General features: G+C 42.1%; 1 protein-coding gene across 3 annotated transcripts in view; it reads left to right on the top strand.

The window, feature by feature from the left end:
* Positions 1-21,096, top strand: part of MDN1 (midasin AAA ATPase 1) — a 101,777-nt gene that overhangs the window by 76,260 nt on the left and 4,421 nt on the right. For 2 of the 3 annotated variants that reach the window (XM_035109386.2, XM_035109385.2), the window contains exons 75-96: positions 103-249; positions 1,147-1,273; positions 2,574-2,679; positions 3,275-3,390; positions 3,635-4,090; positions 5,266-5,495; positions 6,868-7,008; positions 7,915-8,087; positions 8,297-8,458; positions 8,768-8,905; positions 9,590-9,731; positions 10,793-10,962; positions 12,014-12,154; positions 13,406-13,544; positions 14,556-14,854; positions 15,109-15,270; positions 16,061-16,162; positions 16,635-16,839; positions 18,062-18,235; positions 18,716-18,873; positions 19,787-19,867; positions 20,315-20,430. In XM_035109386.2, the coding sequence (XP_034965277.2) occupies positions 103-249; positions 1,147-1,273; positions 2,574-2,679; positions 3,275-3,390; positions 3,635-4,090; positions 5,266-5,495; positions 6,868-7,008; positions 7,915-8,087; positions 8,297-8,458; positions 8,768-8,905; positions 9,590-9,731; positions 10,793-10,962; positions 12,014-12,154; positions 13,406-13,544; positions 14,556-14,854; positions 15,109-15,270; positions 16,061-16,162; positions 16,635-16,839; positions 18,062-18,235; positions 18,716-18,873; positions 19,787-19,867; positions 20,315-20,430 (3,685 nt within the window). The remainder of the gene's footprint in view (positions 1-102; positions 250-1,146; positions 1,274-2,573; positions 2,680-3,274; positions 3,391-3,634; positions 4,091-5,265; positions 5,496-6,867; positions 7,009-7,914; positions 8,088-8,296; positions 8,459-8,767; positions 8,906-9,589; positions 9,732-10,792; positions 10,963-12,013; positions 12,155-13,405; positions 13,545-14,555; positions 14,855-15,108; positions 15,271-16,060; positions 16,163-16,634; positions 16,840-18,061; positions 18,236-18,715; positions 18,874-19,786; positions 19,868-20,314; positions 20,431-21,096) is intronic. The other variant, XM_060272589.1, reaches the window with a different exon arrangement.

The raw sequence follows: 21,096 nt of genomic DNA, 5'->3' as shown, positions 1-21,096 counted from the left end.
AACAGGAAGGTAATTTGTTTTTCTTAAGAAATGCTGGGTTTGAGTGGACGTGCTGAAATTAATAGATTGTAAGATTCCTTTCTGCTGCTCTCCTTTTTACAGGTGATATAATTTCCTCTTCCCACGAGCTGCAGCATATGTCTGTAAATCCAGCTGCAGACAAGGAAAAGCAGAAGTCCGAGGCCAAACATTTACTTGTGCAGAAGCAGAGGGCCCTAACAGAGCTCTTTAAAAACCTTGCTAATACAGGTAAGAGGAGCTGGAACTACTACTCTTTGGAGACAACGAACAAAAATAAGTAGTCACCCCCACTCCCACCCCTCAAACTAGCAATATGCCATGTGAGTGTGTTTGGCACTGCCCATGATTTACCTCCATAGGCACACATATAGTGTACCAAATGATAATAGCCGGGAAGTAGGTAGTAGGCGTTTCCGTGTGCTGCTCTGGTTTGCCAGAAGCGGCTTTGTCATGCTGGCCACATGACCTGGAAGCTGTACACTGGCTCCCTCGGCCAATAACACGAGGTGAGCGCCGCAACCCCAGAGTCAGTCACAACTGGACCTAACCTAATGGTCAGGGGTCCCTTTACCTTAGGTAGTACAATCGGGTTAGAATGAATACTAATTGGAAAGGTGGAATGAATTTTTACTGTACTGTATTGCTCTTGACACACACATGCTAATGCACAGCTTTGTAGCCTTGCACACAGAAAGGATAGGGTCCAGAACCATTGCTTGCTTGCATTTATATCCCACCTTTCTATTCAAGGAGCTCAAGGTGGCATACATGGTCCCCCACCCCCACCCTCTTCATTTAATACTCAGAAGAACCCTGTGAGGTAGTTTAGGCTGAGAGGCAGTGCCTGGCCCAAGGTCCCCTCATGAGTTTTGTGGCCCAGTGGGGATTTGAATCCTGGTCTCCACACTGGCTCTGAAAGCAATTTCTGCTGGTTAGTTATACAGTAGTCGCTTGCTTTCTCTGCTCCTTTCAACCGCTAAAGCTAAATTCTCAGAATCATCTGTATCAGCCATCATCTCTTAGGTGTTGGAGAGGAAAAGGCTCACTAAAAAGAACTTCCATGTTGTTTACTTCAAGTCTCAAAAAGAAAAATTAAAGTTAGATGTATTTAAAATATCTTCCCAGGGTTGTCATATCGCAAAGGCCTTGCTTGGTCTCGTTCAAAAACTTCCCAAGACCTGCTTTTCCTTCACCCGTTGGATTTGAGCAGTGCATTAGCCTTGGTTAACTGCACACAGAAACTGGACGCAACGTATGTATTTTCTGTTTCGGCGACTACAGTTTTGACCTCCAAAAGTAGCTAGTTGGGGTTTTTCAATACAATATTACCGTTACCTCTTCTGTTTATTGGTATGCCACTTTCCCACAGAAATTGGGCCCGAAGTAGCTCACAACATAACAGATGCACAATATTTGTTATGCACCTATTAGAAACCTTTATAAATAATCAGAACTAATAAGGACGAAAAGATCAATGCACATAACATTGCACAACAACGATGCAAATAAATTAGGTTATCCTAAAAACCTAAAGAAATAGAAAAGTAGCATACAACTGCATTATGTTTTGGGCACACCTGTACCTAAAGGTTTGGTTCTAAGACATGATCTTGCAGCATCCAAGGACCCTACCTCATATCTCACCTGGACTTGTGTCACCACTCTCAAGCTGACCAGCATTATTGTGGGCTCTTGCCCTACACATCAGTCAGTAACTTTCCATCCAGACATCAGACACCAAGGAGCGTACATTCATGCAGGCTGGGGACCATAAACAGGGTCTCATCATGGAATAGTTTCTTCACCCTGATGGTGATCCCTGAATTGGTGACTCCCAAAGGGATTTCCATTGCATGGATAGTCCCACCTAAGGATAGTTATCTCTTTTAGTGAAGATAGTTTAAGGCCAACCCTATGTGCCATTTCTCACATAGGGTCATTCTCTTGCATCAGTGACTTACGTTTAATAAACAGCTGGGAGGGGGTAACTGTTGTGTGGGAGACTTGAACCATTTAGCCCTGTTAAGAATTGTGGCTTCCTTCCTGTTAGTAGTGGGAGGAAAGCCGCCATTTGTACCAGTGGCTGCTTTCTTTCCCTTGCAAACAGCAGGCATAGAGGGGAACCCGATTCTGATCAGGGCCATGGGTTAGTGGGGGGACAATACATCACTCCATCTTGGAGCCCTCCCCTCCCACCAGCTGCAAAGGAAAACCAGCTCTGGAAAGGTGACAAATGGTGCATCTAGTTTGGCCCTTGGTCCGCTTGGTTTTCATTTTAAGGAGTGACTTGCAAATTGTGTAACGTGATATTTTCTGGAACCAGCAGAGCAAAAACATCCGGATATTGCCTTAAGTAAAAACGCATTACAGCGTCGGGCGTATCAATTACCAAACTGATACCTTAAGCAGGCAATGTAAAGCCGGTTAAGACTGCCTAAAAGCTGAACTGATGCACGTTTTGTGTTTGTGTGGTCGTAGAAAGACTTTGAAATTGCTTATTTATTTATTTATTTATTTATGTCTCGGATGAACAAAAGTCTTATGCTTTCCAGGTTGCTCTCTGAGATCTCTTCGTCCTGGGATGGATGCCAGAAATACTTCTATAAGTCTCTCGCACGCCACTGTGGGCTTCAGACAGCATTATTGGCACCTTCAAAGGTAAACAGTAGCTTCAGTACTAGAGATTTCGTTCAAATCTTCTCCTTTTAAAAGCTTTGAATAGGCAAGACAGGATCATTCATCATCTAAACATTTGGCTTTTTATTCCGAATCAACAGTTTTTCTTCGGGCATGTTTATACCTGCCTACATTGTAGGTGTTGAGCAGATAAATAGAGGTAAACTACCAGTAAATCTACCTAGACTTGTCACTTACGTATCATATGTCTTATCAAATGTACCCAGTTACAAACCTTGACATATTCAGAAATCACTGCCAGGACACTAAATTGTAGGATTGAGTCAGGTTCACTTTCCAATTTCATATACAGTGATACCTCGGATTTTGAATGTCTCTGTTGACGAACATTTCGGTTTTCGTCACGTTTGTCTGTTGACGAACATTTCAGGAGTGAGGTTTGAGTGAATAAGCATCATGTTAGATTGGGCTGCACAGTAGTTTGTGTGTGTTCCATGCATCTTTCATTGTCAAGGCGTAGGCTGAGTTCCATGCATTTGCCTAGTAGCCGGCGGAGGGCACATTATTATGGCAACCATTACACAGGAGTAAAAAGTGCTACCTTGTCGCACTGCAGGAAATTGGACTGGGCACCGTTGAGCGATGCAAAGGATTCACAGCACACCTTTTGAAGATGCTTGTCAAGCAGAGGGGCTCCCTCACTGCCTTGACTGAGCAGTGGATCATCCTGAGGTATTTGGACTTTCGTTTTCTGCGCACTTCTCGGTGCATTTCTACGCACATTCTCTATCCTCTGTTCAAACAGGCAAGAGGCATTGCCAGGGTTCAAGGACATAGAGTGGCACCCAGGATAAATAAATAAACTTTCCGCAAAAGCTGCAGTGTTTGGAAATTGCCGTGATCCACTGTACTGACTGAGGTGTACCGATAGTATTTTATTATAAGCAGGTCTCTTAACCTTGTGAATCTCCTACAGGAACCTTCTGAGCTGTGTGCAGGAGATTGATGCCAGGTTAAACGCTGCCTGTGAATATGAAGTGCCGTTTCCTCCTCAAGACGGTGTTCAGCAGTGGACAGAGAGGCTGCAGTACCTTTCCATGCAGTGTGTGGTGGTCCTGGAGCAGCTGTCCTGGTTTATGGAGTGCTGTCCAAAAGGCCAGTCCTTGAATGCTTCCAGGGCAGACTCTGAAGCAACTGAACTGAATTCCCCTTGTGTTCTGAAGTCCATGCCCGGTTTTAACCCTCCAGAGCTACAATATTCCACTCCAATAGCTGCAGATCAGCTGCCTGCCGGATGCAAGATGCGAAAGCACGACCCGTTGTTTCAGAAGCTGATTTCAAACGTCAAAGAGATGCTGCTGGAGGTTAAGGCAGTAAAATCAGACGTGGACAGAATCCGACAACTGTCTTGTGAGACTCTCTTCCATTCCTGGTAAGGTACCTAGTATTTTATGGGGAGAAAACGGTTTCACTCCTGCAGCCTTCATGCACCCTAATCTGTAAGACTGTGGATTTATTGACTGCATTGTTCAAAATGGGGCCTGCAGTCAGCCTCCACTATATCCCAAATAAATGATTGGCGCTGCTGAAGTTGATGGCCCAACCATGGAGGCACTAAACAGTCCTCCACACTGCCAAATATCAAGGCGGATGCTGTATTTAAGCTTAAGTGCCTTGGGGGAGAGTTATGCCTGCACTTTTGGAGGAAGTGCACAGAGGAAGCTTAGCACTCCTTGACTGGGTGATACGCCCCTTGCGTTTCAGAGAACATAATCAAAAATATTAACTGCTTCAGCATTCTATATGAACTAGGCCACTGTGAGTTGAGAAATTCTAGTAATTTTCAGAGAGGTGTGTGTCTATAAACAGGTATTCCTAAACAAACAATAAACTTCATTGGACTAAATAATTCTTGGAAACCCAGGCAACTATTGGGCCAGCTAGGGACTCTTCTCACCTAGCATCTTAATGTTTATGTCTTATTTCTGCCTTTGTTCCAGTAGTTATCCTATTATTGTTGTTATTGTTATTATTTATATACCCAGAGGTTTCAGGGTGGTTCACAGAATAAAATCAAAATATAAAAACACAAAATACATAATCAAAATAAAAGCAACAATCCAATAACCTCCTTTTCTTTTACATTTGTATTTTAATATAATTTGAATTAACTGAAATGCTCAATAAGTAACACTTGCGTAAGACTTGTACAGCATCAAAAAATAACAAAGCTTATTATATTGTAAGCACTATAGATTAGGTCTGCAACTTCCAGTAAAGTGCGTGGTTTAAACAGTGTAGTACCTCTTCGTATCATAGAACATTTTTTAAGGGTGGGGGTACAGGCTAAAGAAACTGAAGGAAATCTGCAGGGCTACCTTATGCAAGCTGAATTTCCTTTTCCATTCATGTAAGATAACTTCCAAACCTTCTTGTAAAACCATAGATGCTATGTTTTTAGTAGCACAATTGAGTCTTAACTTGTTTTTCTGTAGTCCAATAGAAACACTGTTTTGTGTTAACCCCAGACCCACTCTTTCTCAAATGCAAATATGCAGACTAAAACATGGCTTGTTAAAGTGAGCTGTGATTGCTTTTGTCTTACAGGAAAAGCTTTGAAGTGTGCTTTTCAGGGATAGAATGTTTGCTGAAGGTTTCAACCCAACTGCAAGATATAGAGTCTTTCTTTGTCCTACCTGAGATGGAAGCCAATCAAGTTTCAACACGGATGGCGTTAATCAGAAGTCTTGTGTACATCCAAGGAGAAATTAATAGAAGTGTGGATGACTTTGCCATTTGGAAGACACAGCTCTTCAGTTCAATTTCACACTGTAATGGTAAAGACCTGTTCCTTCTAAATCAACTGCTTTATAGGTTGAAAGATTAAGTCTTATTCTGTTACCACCTTTGGATATTTGCATCTGTGACTAAGGGCAGTAAAATTAGATCATAATTTTGTTAGGATCCTAAGCATGCTTAAAGGTAAAGGGATCCCTGACCATTAGGTCCAGTCGCGGATGACTCGAGTTGCAGTGCTCATCTTGCTTTACTGGCCGAGGGAGCTGGCGTACAGCTTCCGGGTCATGTGGCCAGCATGACTAAGCCGCTTCTGGCAAACCAGAGCAGCACACGGAAATTCCGTTTACCTTCCTGCCAGAGCAGTACCTATTTATCTACTTCCACTTTTTTGGCCGTGCTTTCAAACTGCTAGGTTGGCAGGAGCAGGGACCGAGCAATGGGAGCTCACCCCATTGCGGGGATTCAAACCGCCGACCTCCCAATCAGCAAGCCCTAGGCTCAGTGGTTTAACCCACAGCGCCACCCGCATCCCTCCTCCTAAGCATGCTTACTGAGAACCAAATCTTGCAGAGTTATAAGAGGCAGTCCTGTGTAAGTGTGCAGAGAGTATTGAAGCATTCACAATAATGTTCAATGTTTTGTTTAATGTAGCATGTCAAAATCCTAGCAGCTGTACTTTGGTGGGAATTGGTGTTTTGTTTATTTCTTGATAGTTGTTGTTGGAGACTTTCTGGGACCTCTGTTCCTAGTATCTGTTGCTACAAAGCTTGTTTTCTCATTAAAAGTTGCACATTTCTTTTCATGCCGCTGCATGTCTTCAGCCAAGTCTTGTTAATGCATTATGAAATGAGCTGGAATCATTGCAAGGGGATTAAGGATTCATTGATTTGACCTGACTTGACTTGGGGAAAATCCTAGCAGCAGCACTGCCTGAAAATTCGGTCTCATTTCTGAGCCCTGATTGGGCCAAGGGCTGGTGAGAGGCTAAGAGGCAGTATTATTTGCACTATCTTCCACTTGCAAGGCAGATGTCAGACTTTTGTTCTGTGAGATAATTGAGGCAAAGCATATGTACCTCTTGGAGTAATGGAGTATCTCGAATTTTAAATTAAACTGGGAATTCTCCAGGTTTTAACATTGGGGAAACCCTAGTTTTATAAATCCCAACCAGCATATCAAAGTCTTAATAGTTATCCTTATTTCAGGTTTTTGAGCACCATGCCTTTCTTGTTGAAGTTGCATTTGTTATTGTGGCTTAGAACTGGAATTTCTTTGTGTCGTATCATTTATTTATTTCATAAAATTTATTATGCACCACTTGATTGCAAAAACAAAACAAAACCCTCAAAGTGGTTGCTGCTTTCGAAATCGGATATCTTCGCCACTAACATTTCTACTGTATTTCCAAAGGGAACCAAAAGTCAGATGATGGATTTGTAGAACTCTACTCAGAACAAGTAGAGCTTGCAATCCAAGCTATCCTGGGTGCAATTCAGTGTTTGGTAGAAAGGAAAAAGGTAAAAGAAGATGACACCTCCCAGAAGGAGGATGGTGAGTCTTAACATTTGTCATTTTCTCTGAAGCACTCTTTATACTTTAAGAAATTCTGTGTGTGTGTGTGTGTGTGTGTGTGTGTGTGTGTGTGTGTAACTGAACACAACATATATCCTGGCAAATTAGGTCTTTGTTTCAGGGGCAGAGGTGGATGTTCTAAATATGATTGCCACGGTGAAATTGTGAAATTTGTACTTGTTGTAGCCGCCGCCTCCTGAATGCACACTCACCCACCCAAGAGACTTCTGGAATTCAGAGCATTCTTGAATGCTCTGATAGATTTTGTTAATTTGTTTATTGCATTTATATCCCACCTTTGCTCCATAGAGCTCAAGGTGGCATACATGGTTCTCCTCCTTCTCGTTATTATCCTCACATCAGCCTTGTGAGTTAAGTTGGGCTGAGAGACTGTGGCAAGCCCATGCTCACCCAATAACTCTAGCCACTACACCACAGTGGAGGGTGGAGAGAACTAGCAATAGTGTCAAGGCCCCTTGTCTGTGAAGGGCAATCAGTACAGTTCTCTTGGGCATCTAGTTCCTCCTCGATCCTGCAACATGCCATGGTGCTCTAGGGGAACCTTAGGCATGGGGATTAAACATGCACCTCCAGGCCTCTCTGTTTAGCCAACACCACAACCCCATCCCAGCCACACACCCTCTCCCCAGGCCCTCACCAGCCCTGCTTCAGACTTTCCTTGAATTTTTTTTGCCTGGCTTGAATATGTTCTTGAACTCGGATGAGGCCTTTTTCTTGCCTAGATGAAGGATGGAAGTGTGTGTAGAAACTAGCCTACTGTACAAAGGCAACATTTTCATTGGATAAAAATGTTTACCCAAACTATTTCTGATTAAGGATGAATTGAGTCTTCAGTCTTTTTCCTTTTTTCCTTTCTTACTCAAGGGGAAGAATCCTTGGTTGACAGGCTCAAGGCAGGGCATTTAACTAAACTCTTGGATGAAGACATCTGTGCAGATGTGAATTCTCTACACGTGCAGAAAATCATTTCGGTTATTTCAGAACTCCTGGAGCGACTAAAATCCTATGGCGAGGATTACACTGAATACAAGTGCAAGGTAAAATTCATCTGTTGAGATGTCTTTGCTGTTCATTGAGGCTTGGTCCAGCTGGAGGAGGCTTTGAACGTTAATTTCTAGACTTCCTGTAAAAGGCAAAATAGCAGAGGGAAATTGTAAGGTCACTTAGAAACTTCTTGTTTTGTCTTGGTGGGGGCGGGGGAACACCTATATTTTTAATGAACATTGGATTTATTTTGTGTCCACAGCTTTTCAATCAATCCTGCCACTTACTGGTGCGTCTAATGCCAATACTTTACAAGTATTCCAACATCATCCTCTTCTACCTCACTGTTACCTTGGCTACACATAGGAGCACTGGGAAATTGCTCTCTGTTCTAGCTAACATATTTACAGAACTGGCCCAGAAGGTAAGAAATTCTAGTTTACCCTCTCAGTGGATTTGGGAAAGGGGATAGAATTCTGTGAGATATCTGGAGTTGTGAATAAAGCTTTTTTTAAGAAAGCCACAGCAGAAGCAAGATGTTCGCCAGTGTGTTGAATGAATTCTTTAAGTACTATGGAGCCAAAGATAATTTGTGTGCATGTATATAGATAGATACAAGTCTGTGTGTATAATCTGTCCTTTGGAAGCTTAATTGTTTTGATGAGTGCTAAAATCTGTCCAAAATGTTTCAACTTATTATTATTATTATTATTATTATTATTATTATTATTAGGGGTTTTGTTTACCAAAAGAGCTAATGGAAGATGCTGGAGGAGAAGGAGGAACAGAATTCCATGATTACGAAGGAGGTGGCATTGGGGAAGGGGAAGGCAAAAAGGATGTGAGTGACAAGATAGAAAGCGAAGAGCAGGTACGTGCCATGATTCAAGCCTTGATTGTAGTGTGTCTGCTCATAAATAAGTTAAAGCACGTTCTTAACTATAGGAAGCCAGTGTAAATTTCACCAGTGCAAGTTACCGCATTCCACACCCTGTTCAGGAGTGCCTAGGAGGGGGCTACTGTTGGCTGAGTTGGCAGGCAATTATGGGCTTGAGTTTTGAGGATTAGGCCCTAGGTTGCATGACCTAGCTGAACAGACTTTGGAATAGCTATAAGTCTCTCCTTGTCCTGTCCCACCACTCCCCTGGAATGCCCTTTTTCAGGACTTAGGCTGGTTTACATTTGGCTGGCTGAGTAGGGGTGAGGGAATTGCACTGACATCGTTACAGTTTAGCTGAAAGTCAGGCAAGAAAGCCCCAAGTTCCTCCGAATTCAGAATTTACCATCCCAGTGGGCCTTGGGGGTTGGATTCTGCTGTTATTTTTGTATAGTTCAATAGGTTTCATAGTAACTTTCATTGTCCCCCTCCAAGCCATCTGCTGCTTACTCCTAAAGAAGAAGAAAAATGCCTTTGATTCATAATGCATTTCTGTCCCCCTGCTGGGGTTGAGCAGTTAGATTTTATTCAGTAATAAAACTGTGTTGCTGAGATAATGGCGGGGATGAAACTAATGCTTCATTAAAAGCAGGAATAATCTTTGGTTAAATATCCCAGGTAGAAGATACTTACCAGAAGGGTCAAGAAAAGGAGGATGAAGACCCAGAATCCAAACCAGGTATTGAAGGAGAGGACAATGCAATTGAAATGTCAGATGATTTTGAAGGAAAAACCTACGATGGGGAGCAAGAAAACCAAGGTATGTGACTTGTACTATGGCAATTGTAGGTTTCGCTTGTCTGTCCTGTTATATGCCAATACAGGTGGAAATGCTAAACATTTTCTTTGTGGGCGTTTTGTGCAAACATTGACATGCAGTGGAAGTACTTGTGCAGAATTAACTTTAAGTGTGATTCCAGCAGCTTGATGTCCTTCTGTGGCAAAATCTGGCAGAGTTCAGTATTGTGAAAATGGCAATGCTGCTGCTCTCTTATTAAATTAATCCTTTTGTGGCTTGTGTGGTTAGGAGCTCTTCCTGATAGTGACTATAATTGGAGCGGGAAGCATCTATAACGGTTATAAATTAGGGAAACCCTTAATTGCAACATTTCTTAATGCAGCAGAAGTCCAGCTATATCATGTCTGTGTGTAGTGTGTTATTCTAAGTGGGATAGAACAGTTGGGCGAGACAATGTGGGAATCTTACCAAAAGGTTTTCATGACATCACTGTTAATTTCAAACTGTGACAGACCGTTGGAGAAATCTGAATAAGAATATACGAGAATATGCATTCTGTTCAAATGTTCATAATTCTTATTTCTGATAAACTTTTTCCCTTGTTTCGCCAAATGTGTTGAAACTATTTCAGGAGAGACACCTCAACTTACGCAGGGGTTACATTCTGGGAATTGCATCTAAAACCAAAATCACATATAGCCAAAATGCATTGGGTTCAATGGCGGATGGGATTGCCAGAGTCTCTTTTCCTGGACACCCCCCCTTTCTGCCCTCTTTTTACTTGAAAAAATAATTATTACCAGGTGAATGAAGCTGAACGTGAGCAAGTTAAATGCACGTAAGTTGCAGGCTTACTGTATTCATGTAGGTGTCCTCTGTTCGATACAGAATGGCTGAATGATTTTAGGCTGTCACCCTACTCCAGTCCCTGTCAGGAGAACATGTGCCTTACTAACCTGTGATGTCACCATGCTTGTGGGGTTCACCTTGAAAGTTTGCGAAAGGCCATGTGTCCCTTTGGCACTGAGTTCTGGTACCTTATAAAGAAGGTGATGCAAAACAAGCTGTGTTGCCTTATACAGAAGAAGACGACAAATCTGACGAAGAGTTAGACAAACAGATGGGAAATCTTGGAGAGGCTGAAGCTGACAAATTGGATGAGAGGCTTTGGGGAGATGATGATGAGGAGGAGGAAGATGAGAGTGATAATGAGAATGATAATATAACAGAAACGGGACCAGGAATGGATGAGGTAAAAACGTAAATAAAAGTGTGCTCCAAGGAGGAAGTATTATACTGTACAACTTTTTAATTGCATGGTACAGCATATGAAATACGATACAGAGATTAGTGTCTCAATTTTTTTGTGAAATTCCCTTTTTAGAATGAGATTACTGAGAAACCTGGCTTGGATTTCATAAAATCAGCACAGAGTAACCTAGCCTGCTGTTTACCTTTTTTTGAAGATGCCTCTCTCCATATGGAATGTGCCACCCACAGAGAGTGGCTGAGGAGGCAGTGCTTCAAAATAGTCCACTCCTCAAGGTGTAAATATCAACAGGGGCTACCAAATCCAGAGCCTTTTATGTTGCATCCCTAGTTTTAGGCATCTGCTTTTCTATGAAAGGAAATAGCGACCCTAGGGTGGTTTTTTTTTTATCGGATAGCCATCCATAGAGTGACAAGGAACAGATAAAACGCCTACTCAATCTTCATAATACACAATTCCTGTAAAACAACTGTTGTTTAATATATTTTGGGATCTAGAATGTGCAACCATGTTTCCTCAAGTAGACTGGTAGGTAGGATGTTGCCCTTCAGATGTCATTGGACTTGGAACTCCCATCAGCTCCAACCAACATAGCCAATGGCCAGAAATGATGGAAGTTGTAGGCCATGTTGGCTATCCCTGACTTAGAGAAAATGCACACGGTTATACACGCATAATATTATGTAGGTAGTTTAAACAGCTGCATGCACCTGTCTGAGAACCCTGCTATGATTAAGCTTCCAGGCAAATGTATACAGTCATGTGTTTATCATCCACCTTTTGCACATTTACTGTGGGCAATGCCTTGGGTTTACACACACAAAAAGCTGTTGGTGTGCCGCCGACTTTAGTGTAATAAGTAGAGTGTATAAAGTATACACTTTATAAGTGTATAAAGTAGCCATTTGTCTCAAAACATACTGAATGTTCCCTGTGGCTTGACTGTAACAGAGCCAACAGAACTGTATATACACCAATGGTAGCAGGATGTACAATGAAATGGTTCCATGGCTGTTTTCCTTGAACAACTTAGGGCGATTCAGAACTTGTGGCAAAAGATGACAACATGGACATTGACAACAAAAATGATAAGAAATCTCCCAAAGACAAAGAAGAAGAGAAGCAACCAGATGGTGGTGAAACCAAAGAGAAAGTCCATGAGCAAATAGATGAGGTAATGAGAGCAAGTTTGCTGCAGAAAGCTATGTAGCTACCATTTATTTCAACTGAACTTGGGCAACATCTATTTCGAAAGTGTTTTTATGTATTGCTATTTCCAATAATAACACCCGCTACTTCTTAAATAGTTCATGGTCCCATTGTCTTTGTGGTTTTTGTGTATTTTGGGGCCCTCTCCTTAGTGTTTGTGCATCAACATACTGATGGCACTTCGTTCCAAAGCTTCTAATGACCAAACTCAGCCACTTCATATGGATGTTAAAACGGAGCAGGGAACAAGGCGGTGCCATGTGGGACCAAACAGCATAGTTGCCAGGAGACCAGCAAACAATCCTCCAATACAGGGGTGCCTCGCTAGACGAATTTAATTCGTTCCACGGGTCTTTTCTTATAACGAAAAATTCGTCTAGCGAATCCCATAGGAATGCATTGAATTTTTTTCTAATATTTTTTTGCCCATAGGAACGCATTAATTGAATTTCAATGCATTCCTATGGGAAACCGCGATTCGCTAGACGAATTTTTTGTAAAACGAATTCGTCTAGCAAGGCAACCTCCGCTAGAAAAAACCTTTCGTAAAGCGGAAATTTCGTTAAGCAGGGCATTCGTTAAGCGAGGCACCACTGTACTACTCTCTGAAACGAACGCTGCAGGTAGAAGTGGACCTTGTTTGACTACCGCTCCAGTCCTCCCTTTTAGAAGACATCAGAAGGCAGCCCTGTTTAGGGAAATTTTTAATGACTGGTGTTTTAATGTACTTTTACCCAGTAACCTTTTGTTGGAAGCCGCTCAGAGTGGCTGGGGAAACCCAGCCAGATGGGCAAGGTATAAATAATAAATTATTAATAATTAATTAATTAATTAACTTGTGAGTATTTATGGTCCTCAACCCTAATCTGCGGGTTGCCACCTGATTGGATTTTTATTCTGATCCTGATCTGATTTTAGGATTTATTTCAATTGATTACCTGATTTTATGTTAACGTGTTATACCTTTGATGTTAGCCGCTCTGAGCCCGGTTTTGACCGAGGAGGGCGGTGTATAAATAATATTATTATTATTATTAGAAACTAGGCCTCTTTAATGATGTTTGGCATCCTTTCTGTTGGGGGTTTATCTAAAGAGAACTTAAATAGTTACTTTACTGTGGCTCTCAACAGGTCTCTCCCCGCCCCGCCCTGCGCCCCGCCCCCGGCTTCCTACCTCCATTCCTCACATGGTGTGTCACTTCTTTCTGTTTAACAGCGTGAATATGATGAGAACGAGGTAGACCCTTATCATGGAAATCAAGAGAAACAGCCTGAAGCTGAGGCATTGGATCTTCCTCAGGACCTGAACTTAGAGAACGGAGAGAAAGATGACGAGGACAAGGAAGAAGGAGGAGGTATGGCCCACAAGGTGTTCTTTTATCAGCAGATATAAAGAAAAGAAAATACTACTTAGTTGTGGTGCCTCTTGAGTGTCTAGCTATAATTGGGGCCTGGGTGTAGGTGCACAGCCTTAATTTGATTCCAGACAAGGATCACCCCTGTTGTTTGGGGAAAATAAGGATTGATGTCATAATTTTGATCATTCGTGCTTATAACCATTGGAAGTTTGTGGATTAGTTGCTGCATCTGATTGTGTTTGCATCGAGGAAGGAATTCAGCCAGTTCCATGTGGTAGGGGGGGCTGTTGCCTTTTCCACACAGGTTTGGAGTTGGCTACGATTGTCTTTGAAACTTAGGAAGCGTCTTACCAGTTTTGTCCCACCTCCTGAGGTGCCTGGGCCATTTATATCAATGTTGGTTTCCATAGCTCTCTAGTCTCAAGTATCTGTCATCTTCTGATCCTCTCCTATTCCAATCGGGCACACAGTTTGAGAGATTCTCATGATATCATTTAGTGGCCCCAAGGTCCAGCTCACACCTGTATTTACAGGACTAAAACACTGTGCAATGTGGTAAGACGCACATCAGGGACATAGACCAAGGAGCAGTGGGCTAATTCTGGTTTCGTGGGGCATATCTGCCATTTGTCTGTGTGTTTGTATGCATTCTTCATATTTTAGGGTGTTCAGTACCACAGACGTTGATATGTGATAACAAATGTTTCACCTATTTCAAATAAGTAGTGTATTGTTTGCATGATTGATGCCATATAGAGAGTTGGGCTTTGGAAATACCGTACATAATATCAGCACTTCCATTACTGCAGTACGTTGACATATTGACTCTATGCTTGTACCAAGGGAAAGTTTCAAGTTAAAGGTACCTTACCTTTTCATTTTTAAGGATTATCTACCGTAGGAATCTTAGTAAATCTTCCTCTCTGTTCCTGCCTGCCCAGCAGTCGGTAGGAGAAAAAACTGAATTCTGCCTGCCTTCTGAAAGGTGTGTCTTTTGTGTTGCATTAGGAGAAAATCCTTTTGAGATTGAGGAGAAGACGATGGATGTAGATGAAAAAGAACTTAAGGATTCTGAAGAGACGGGAGAGGATGGTCTGGATCCTGAGCAAGCTGAGAAAGAGTCCTCTGAAGATAAAGGTGAAGGAGAAGATAAAATGGAGGAAGGAGAAACAAAGGATGAGGAAAGCGCAGGGCATCCCGAAGATGCAAATATGGAGGAAGAAGCAGAGGCGCCAACAGAAGACCCAAGTGAATCTCCTGAGAAAGAGGGAGAAAAAGGCATCTCTGACCAAGGCCTTAATTCTCAGGTTTCGCTTATTCTTTTATTAATAAAAAATAGTAAATGACCTCCTTGACTTCCCCTGCAAGGAGGCATGTGAAAAAGTGTATATAGAGATAGTATACAGTTTCAAGGCTAAAATTCCAGTAAATGGTAGTAGTAGCACTGTGATTTCCCTGGACAGCAAATAGATCTCCTGTAGTACAAAACAATTTCTGGCTCTCCCTCCCAATCACACTTGTCGAATACTAATACTGATGTCTTCCATCTGAATTGCTTTAGGAAGAGGAGGATATCGATAACCCTGTCAAGGACGAGGAGCTGCCTGATGCCGTTGAGAGAATGGAACATGAAACTGATGGGCAGGCAGCAGAGGAGAACCTGCAGAGCGACACGGCTGTGGAGCTGGCTGGAACTGCTTCTGAGAAGGACCAGGCGAAAGAGGTGAAGCGGGGGAAATCCCACAGTACCTTTTGTATTATGTGGAACATACTTTGGAGGGGGGGAAACTTCGAAAGCACGTAACTTTTAGGGTTGTCCCTCTGCTGCTGATTTTTCCTCTCTGGGTAAATACAGTGGTGCCTCGCAAGACGAATTTAATTCGTTCCGTGAGTCAATTCGTTTTGCAAAAAATTCGTCTTGTGAATCGCAGTTTCCCGTAGGAATGCACTGAAATTTTTTTTTTTTGCCCATAGGAATGCATTAATTACATTTCGCAAAACAAATTCGTCTTGCGAGTCACCATCAGATCGTAAGACGCATTCGCCTTGCGAAAAATTTGTCTTGCAGTGTCCTGTGTCTAAACTTCATATAGTACACCTAGCTGCAGTGGTTCCTAACCCAGGAACAGAGCTACTACCCCCTATACCACCTCCCACACTGTTCTGGAAGGTCCCCTGAATCTACAGCACTAGTATTTGGGGTGCTGGGAACTGCAAGGCATGTGCGGTGGGGAGAAGGAAATGGGCAGAAATCACCTCTCCTCCCTTCCGTTATCTGCAGCAGTCCCCGAGGATTTTTCCAACCCTGTGGTCAAAGCATATTGATCGTGTTTCACTAACTAGCCTTGGGGTTTTCTGCAGTGTCAAAATTTACACACAGGCTTCTTCTTAGAAGCGCAGCCGGGTATGCTTCTGTGTTTTGAAGACACTGCATTATTCTCAGATGAGCGCGGAACTGTGTTCTATGTTTTAGCAGAAGACTTAACTTTGGTGGTTTGTCTGTCTTTCTTCAGAGACATGGAACTGGAGCTGCTGACGCAAATCAGTCAGAAGGACATGAATCTGAGTTAATGGCACGACTGGCTTGTCGGAAACAGAGCAGGAAAAATACACAGGTCTTTTATTCTTTCATAGATTAAAGAAATTGTAAGCTAGCTTTTTTATATGACCTTTTCTGCACCTCCTGGACTAATGCCTGGATCAGAAATTACTCAGCAGCTATAGTACATCCCAAATGCTCTTAAGCAGTTCTCAGCTCAAATTGCATTGAGTTTTAAAATGCATCTTCGGAGAGAGTACCTTTAGAAATTCATATTTAAATGCAAATTTTCCTGCATTTTTTTTTAAAGATGGCTATATTTCCCTCAGTATCAGAGGCTGCTAATGCACTCGTGTTTTGCTTGTGGGCTTTGAACAGGCACCCGGCTGTCTGCTGGGAAAACAAAATGCTTACCTGGATAGGATTTTGGTTTGATCCTGCACGTTTGTTCTATTGGGCGGTGTGATAGGTTACTGAGCTTCTGAGCCTTGAGTTTGTTTTTTCCGAACCTCATTGAAATTTCATAGCTGTGCTTGCCAATTTTTCAGAGTTTTAAGAGAAAGCCTGGCCAAGCCAACAATGAGCGCTCAACGGGGGACCACAGTCAACAAGTTCACAAGCGGCTGAAAACTGTTGAATCCAGCAGCGAAGCAGAACAGGCGCAGATTCAGCCAGAACAACGAAACATGGGAGAAGCTGATGTGTTTGAGCACATTAAGCAAGGCAGCGAAGCCTACGATGCACAGACCTATGGTATGCCAGCACTTTCACAGTGATGTCAGAGGGACAGACCATTTTAAATCCTTTGTACCACTAAACCTCCGCTTACAGGAAAATGAGCATGCATTCTTTATTGAAATAAAAGCAATGAAACATGTTAGATTTGGTTGGTTGGGGAAAGGATTTAAATAAGGAATTTTTCAAGGAACTTGCGTTTGCTTCTCTCTCATAGTTCGCTTTGCACGGCTTCATTTTTTAAACCTAATAGGCACATTTATTTCTCCACATTAAATCAGTTGCTGAAGCTTTAAAAACAAATCCCTAAGAAGGTATTTTCTAGCTTTCTAGCCTAGACTGCAGTCCATTATCTCATGGTGACAATGCACTTGGGGGGTGGGGCTGTTGCCCAAAGGTTTCTTGTACAGTGGTAGGCAGCCTGGTGCTTTAAGTATCTCTTGCAACTGAAGTATCTCTTGCAATTAAATCCCAGCTAAATGCTATTGTGGTAAATCCTACTTACAGCTTCTAAAACAAAGTATTTTCATGGTTTCTCTCAAATCCACCTGTTTCTTGAAGGACGTGTGTTTAGATTTTATGATTAGTAATGAAACCTCTTTCTGTCGTGTCAGTGAGGTATGTAACTTGCATTTTTCGACATTGGAGCTAATCAGTTTGTCCTCTGTATGATGAAGTCCGAATCTATTGTACCTGTACATACCACTAGTATTCTAGCACACATCAAGTGCAGATGTGTGGTAAAATCCACTTTTAACACTGAAAAGGGCAACCAAAGTTCAACACATTAAGGAAGTGTAACCCAGGAGATTGTGGTTCCCATAAATTCTTCATTCATCTCTTCTCATTCACCCTAGGTCATAGCAAGGTGGGTAGGAGGCAGAGCTATGAATGGGGAAATCCTCAGTTTGAAGTTTGCCTTAGCTATGACCTCGCTAAGAGGCTTTAGGCACAATTCTCTCTTCTCCCCCTTAGCAATATGGGAATGGTGACATTGACCCTACCTGGAGGTTTTAAAGAGTGTAAGATAATGCAGGTGAAGTACTTTGAACACTCCCGAACGCTATGTAAATTACAATATTTATCTCACTACCTGAATTGTTGTGTGTGCCCCCCCCCCTTCAAGTGCTTCGGGTGTCAAGTTAAACTTTACAGATATTGATGACTGTTAGTTTGGTGATATGGGAGAGCAGCATAGAGTTGCAAGATTTTGGTTTGATTTTGGCTGTGTTTCCACCAGATGTAGCCAGTGAAGAACAACAGAAAACAACCATGCCTGTCACTGAAGACAATGAGGAACCAGTTTCTGAAGATGTAGCTATGGAAACGGAAGCTCAGAAAGATGAGGATCTTAGAATGGTAGAGGCAGAGAAACTGAATCCAGAAGTAAAAGCATCTAGTGCTGCTAAATCTGGTAAATTGCCAGTTCATTATCTTAAAAGAATTTCATTCTTCGGGAATAATTCCTTCATTTCAATTGGAAGACTGTCCTGTAGTCCGTTGGGGCCATACCGTTTGCTCCCTGGCTCCGACTATCCATCTTACCCACCCTGCCCCTACTGCTCACATGTTGCGGGGAGCCAAGGTCCCCTGCAAGGAGCCTGCTTGTGCCATACATGATTTTAATCCTGTTATCATGCATGGGGAGTTTTAGGCATCTGCGGCAGGCTCTCCACTTCAGATGTTGCTCCCAGGAGTAGCAGAGCCAGCAAGCGCAGCCTTTGTCTTCCCTTCACACCACTGTAACCAAGTGAAGGGCTAGTACCTGAAAAGAGTTATTATTGTTGTTATTATTTATTGAATTTATATACCGCCCTATACCCAAAGGTTAGTAGTGTGATTGCTAATGGCCCTGGAAATGTGTGAAGCAAGCATGTCATTTATTCAACGATAGGACCTGAGGAGGTCGAGTTGGACAGCCAAGCCCTCAATTCTGAAGAAGACGAAGAGCGTGGAACAGAAAAATCGCCATTGGAAGTAAAGCCCTCAGAGAGAGACAAAAACACTACCATACATACTGCCCATCAGTTCTTGAGGGATACCTCCATCCAGGTAAACTACCAACCGTGCTATGAAATAAATAGGATGTGTTGATTGGTGTGAATCTTTCCAGGATACAGTGCTTTTGTAATTTTAGTTTATCCCAAATTAGTTTCTTGCTCTGAATCAATATTTAGGTTCCACTGAGGAAGGAACTCCATTTACATATGGTAGAGACTGGAATAGGGAGATCACATGACTGAGATACGGGAGAAGGGTAGATATACATGTGATCTACATTACTTAAGCAGGTTTCCCCCCCTACATCAAAGTAGACGGCTTTTTTTTTAAATGACAAGTTGAATCTCAGATCTTGTGGCCTCAAAATACATGTGTAAGTGAGCTGCCTGTAGATGGGACTGTCTATAATCGAGTCAATACACTCAGCTTTGACATTTGGAGGGCTGGAAAGCCTTGAGTTTGGGGGCACCGTGCTCTCTGCAGAGATTCAGCTCTGGTAGCTTTGCATGCACATACTCTGATCCATGTCTAAGTATATTCATGCAGAAATTTGCATCTGCGTGGAGATTTCCCTCGATGGATGGGAAAATTTTAGAAAATATCAGTCATGGAGATATTTGCAGCTGGAAGTGAAGATCTGTGTTTTCCTCCAGACCCCCTAGCATATGAGGAGATAAATCAGATTTGGGCTTGGTCATGTGGTTCAGAGAGGAGATAAGTACAGTAATATGCTGCATGCACATAAATTTCCCCCATGAGTATAAAAGTAAATTTAGAATTTCTCCTTAATTGTTGCTATCCAGTGGTCCAGAACACTAAAAGTTCTCCTAAAAAAATAAGGGATGAGTTACGTTTTTTCAAAAAAAGAAGTTTGCTTTTCGAGGTATGTGTGTATGTGGCAAGTATGTCATTCTAAAATATCTGTCCATATTGTTTGATTCAAATTCCAATTTGTTATTTTAAGTGCATTGTTAAGGATCCTGAAGAGCTAAGACGAGAACTAGAGAAGCAACTGGAAATTTGGCAGAGTGGAAACGCTGCTGAGGTTAGTGAATTGTTCAGTCAAGCAATATACATTTGCATAATTTTTTTGGAAAACTTTTTATTGAATATAAATGGAATATTAACACGTTATTTCAAAAGCCATGTTAAATATTGGGTTCTGGTACTGCTTAATCACCACAGAGCAAGGAGCAGAATTGTAGATACTGATAATCTTCTGCAATACATGGACGGCAATTATACTAGTAAAGACCCTTTGCAACTGATCAGTTTATACCACAGGATGCTAAGACAAAGCTATACTCGAAAGTTATAGCAAGAATTATTTTTAAAAAACCATTTCTATAAAAGTATTTGCAACTGATATATCCTGAATTATTTAGGTTTTGTACTTGGGAAAGGGATTTATCTATTTAAAAGGTTAACGCTCTAGGCTTTTAACTTTACTAATAAAAACTCTATGGGTTTTTAAAAAATCTTAATGTTGCAGGAAAAGGCAGCAGCAGAGATGTGGCAGAGGTATCTTCTCCTCACCGCACCACTTTCACAGCAGCTCTGTGAGCAGCTGAGACTCATACTGGAACCAACTCAGGCAGCCAAGCTGAAGTAAGTTGCGTCCCTGTAAAAATGAAATCAGGGCCCCCATACATTGTGATTTGGCTCCCAAGCTTTCTTTCCAGCTAAAACTGCTTGAGCATATTATTACTATAGGATATATCATTCACGTCCCACTGGAATCAATGGCAAGAAATCAAAGTGACTCTAGACTGCCTGTTGCATTATGTGTGCTGTACTGTATAAATGTGCTTGTTAAGTCAGTCATTTTACATAGTACTGTACTTTGAAAGTTAAAGCGCTGTAGGTTTTGATTTGACATAGGCCACTATTTCCAGAGGTGTAGTCCTATTCGTCTGTTGCAAAAACAAGACTGTTGTATCACTTTAGAAACTTACCATAGTTATAGTATAAGCTTTTTGTGGACAAAAGTCCACTTGGTCAGAGGTACATGTGTGTAGTTTGTATGTATGTATGCAGAAAAGTGTGTAAGTAGGGTGGGGAGCCAGTGTTCAAATGTTGGACTACAACTCCCATTATGCCTGACCATTGGCCATGCTGCCTGAGGCTGATGGGAGTTGTAGTCCAACCATGTCTGGCAGGCTACCATCCCTCATTGATATGGTTTGATCTGGACACTTCTCCGGATCAAACCGTATCATGAACAAAAGAGCTCCTTTCATTCACAAGGACAGCTGGTTTCCAGTAAAGGCTCTC

Source organism: Zootoca vivipara, chromosome 3, assembly GCF_963506605.1.
Source record: "Zootoca vivipara chromosome 3, rZooViv1.1, whole genome shotgun sequence".
Taxonomy (NCBI): Eukaryota; Metazoa; Chordata; class Lepidosauria; order Squamata; family Lacertidae; genus Zootoca; species Zootoca vivipara.
Note: the sequence above shows the minus strand (reverse complement) of the source record. Positions and strands in the feature narration are given on the sequence as shown.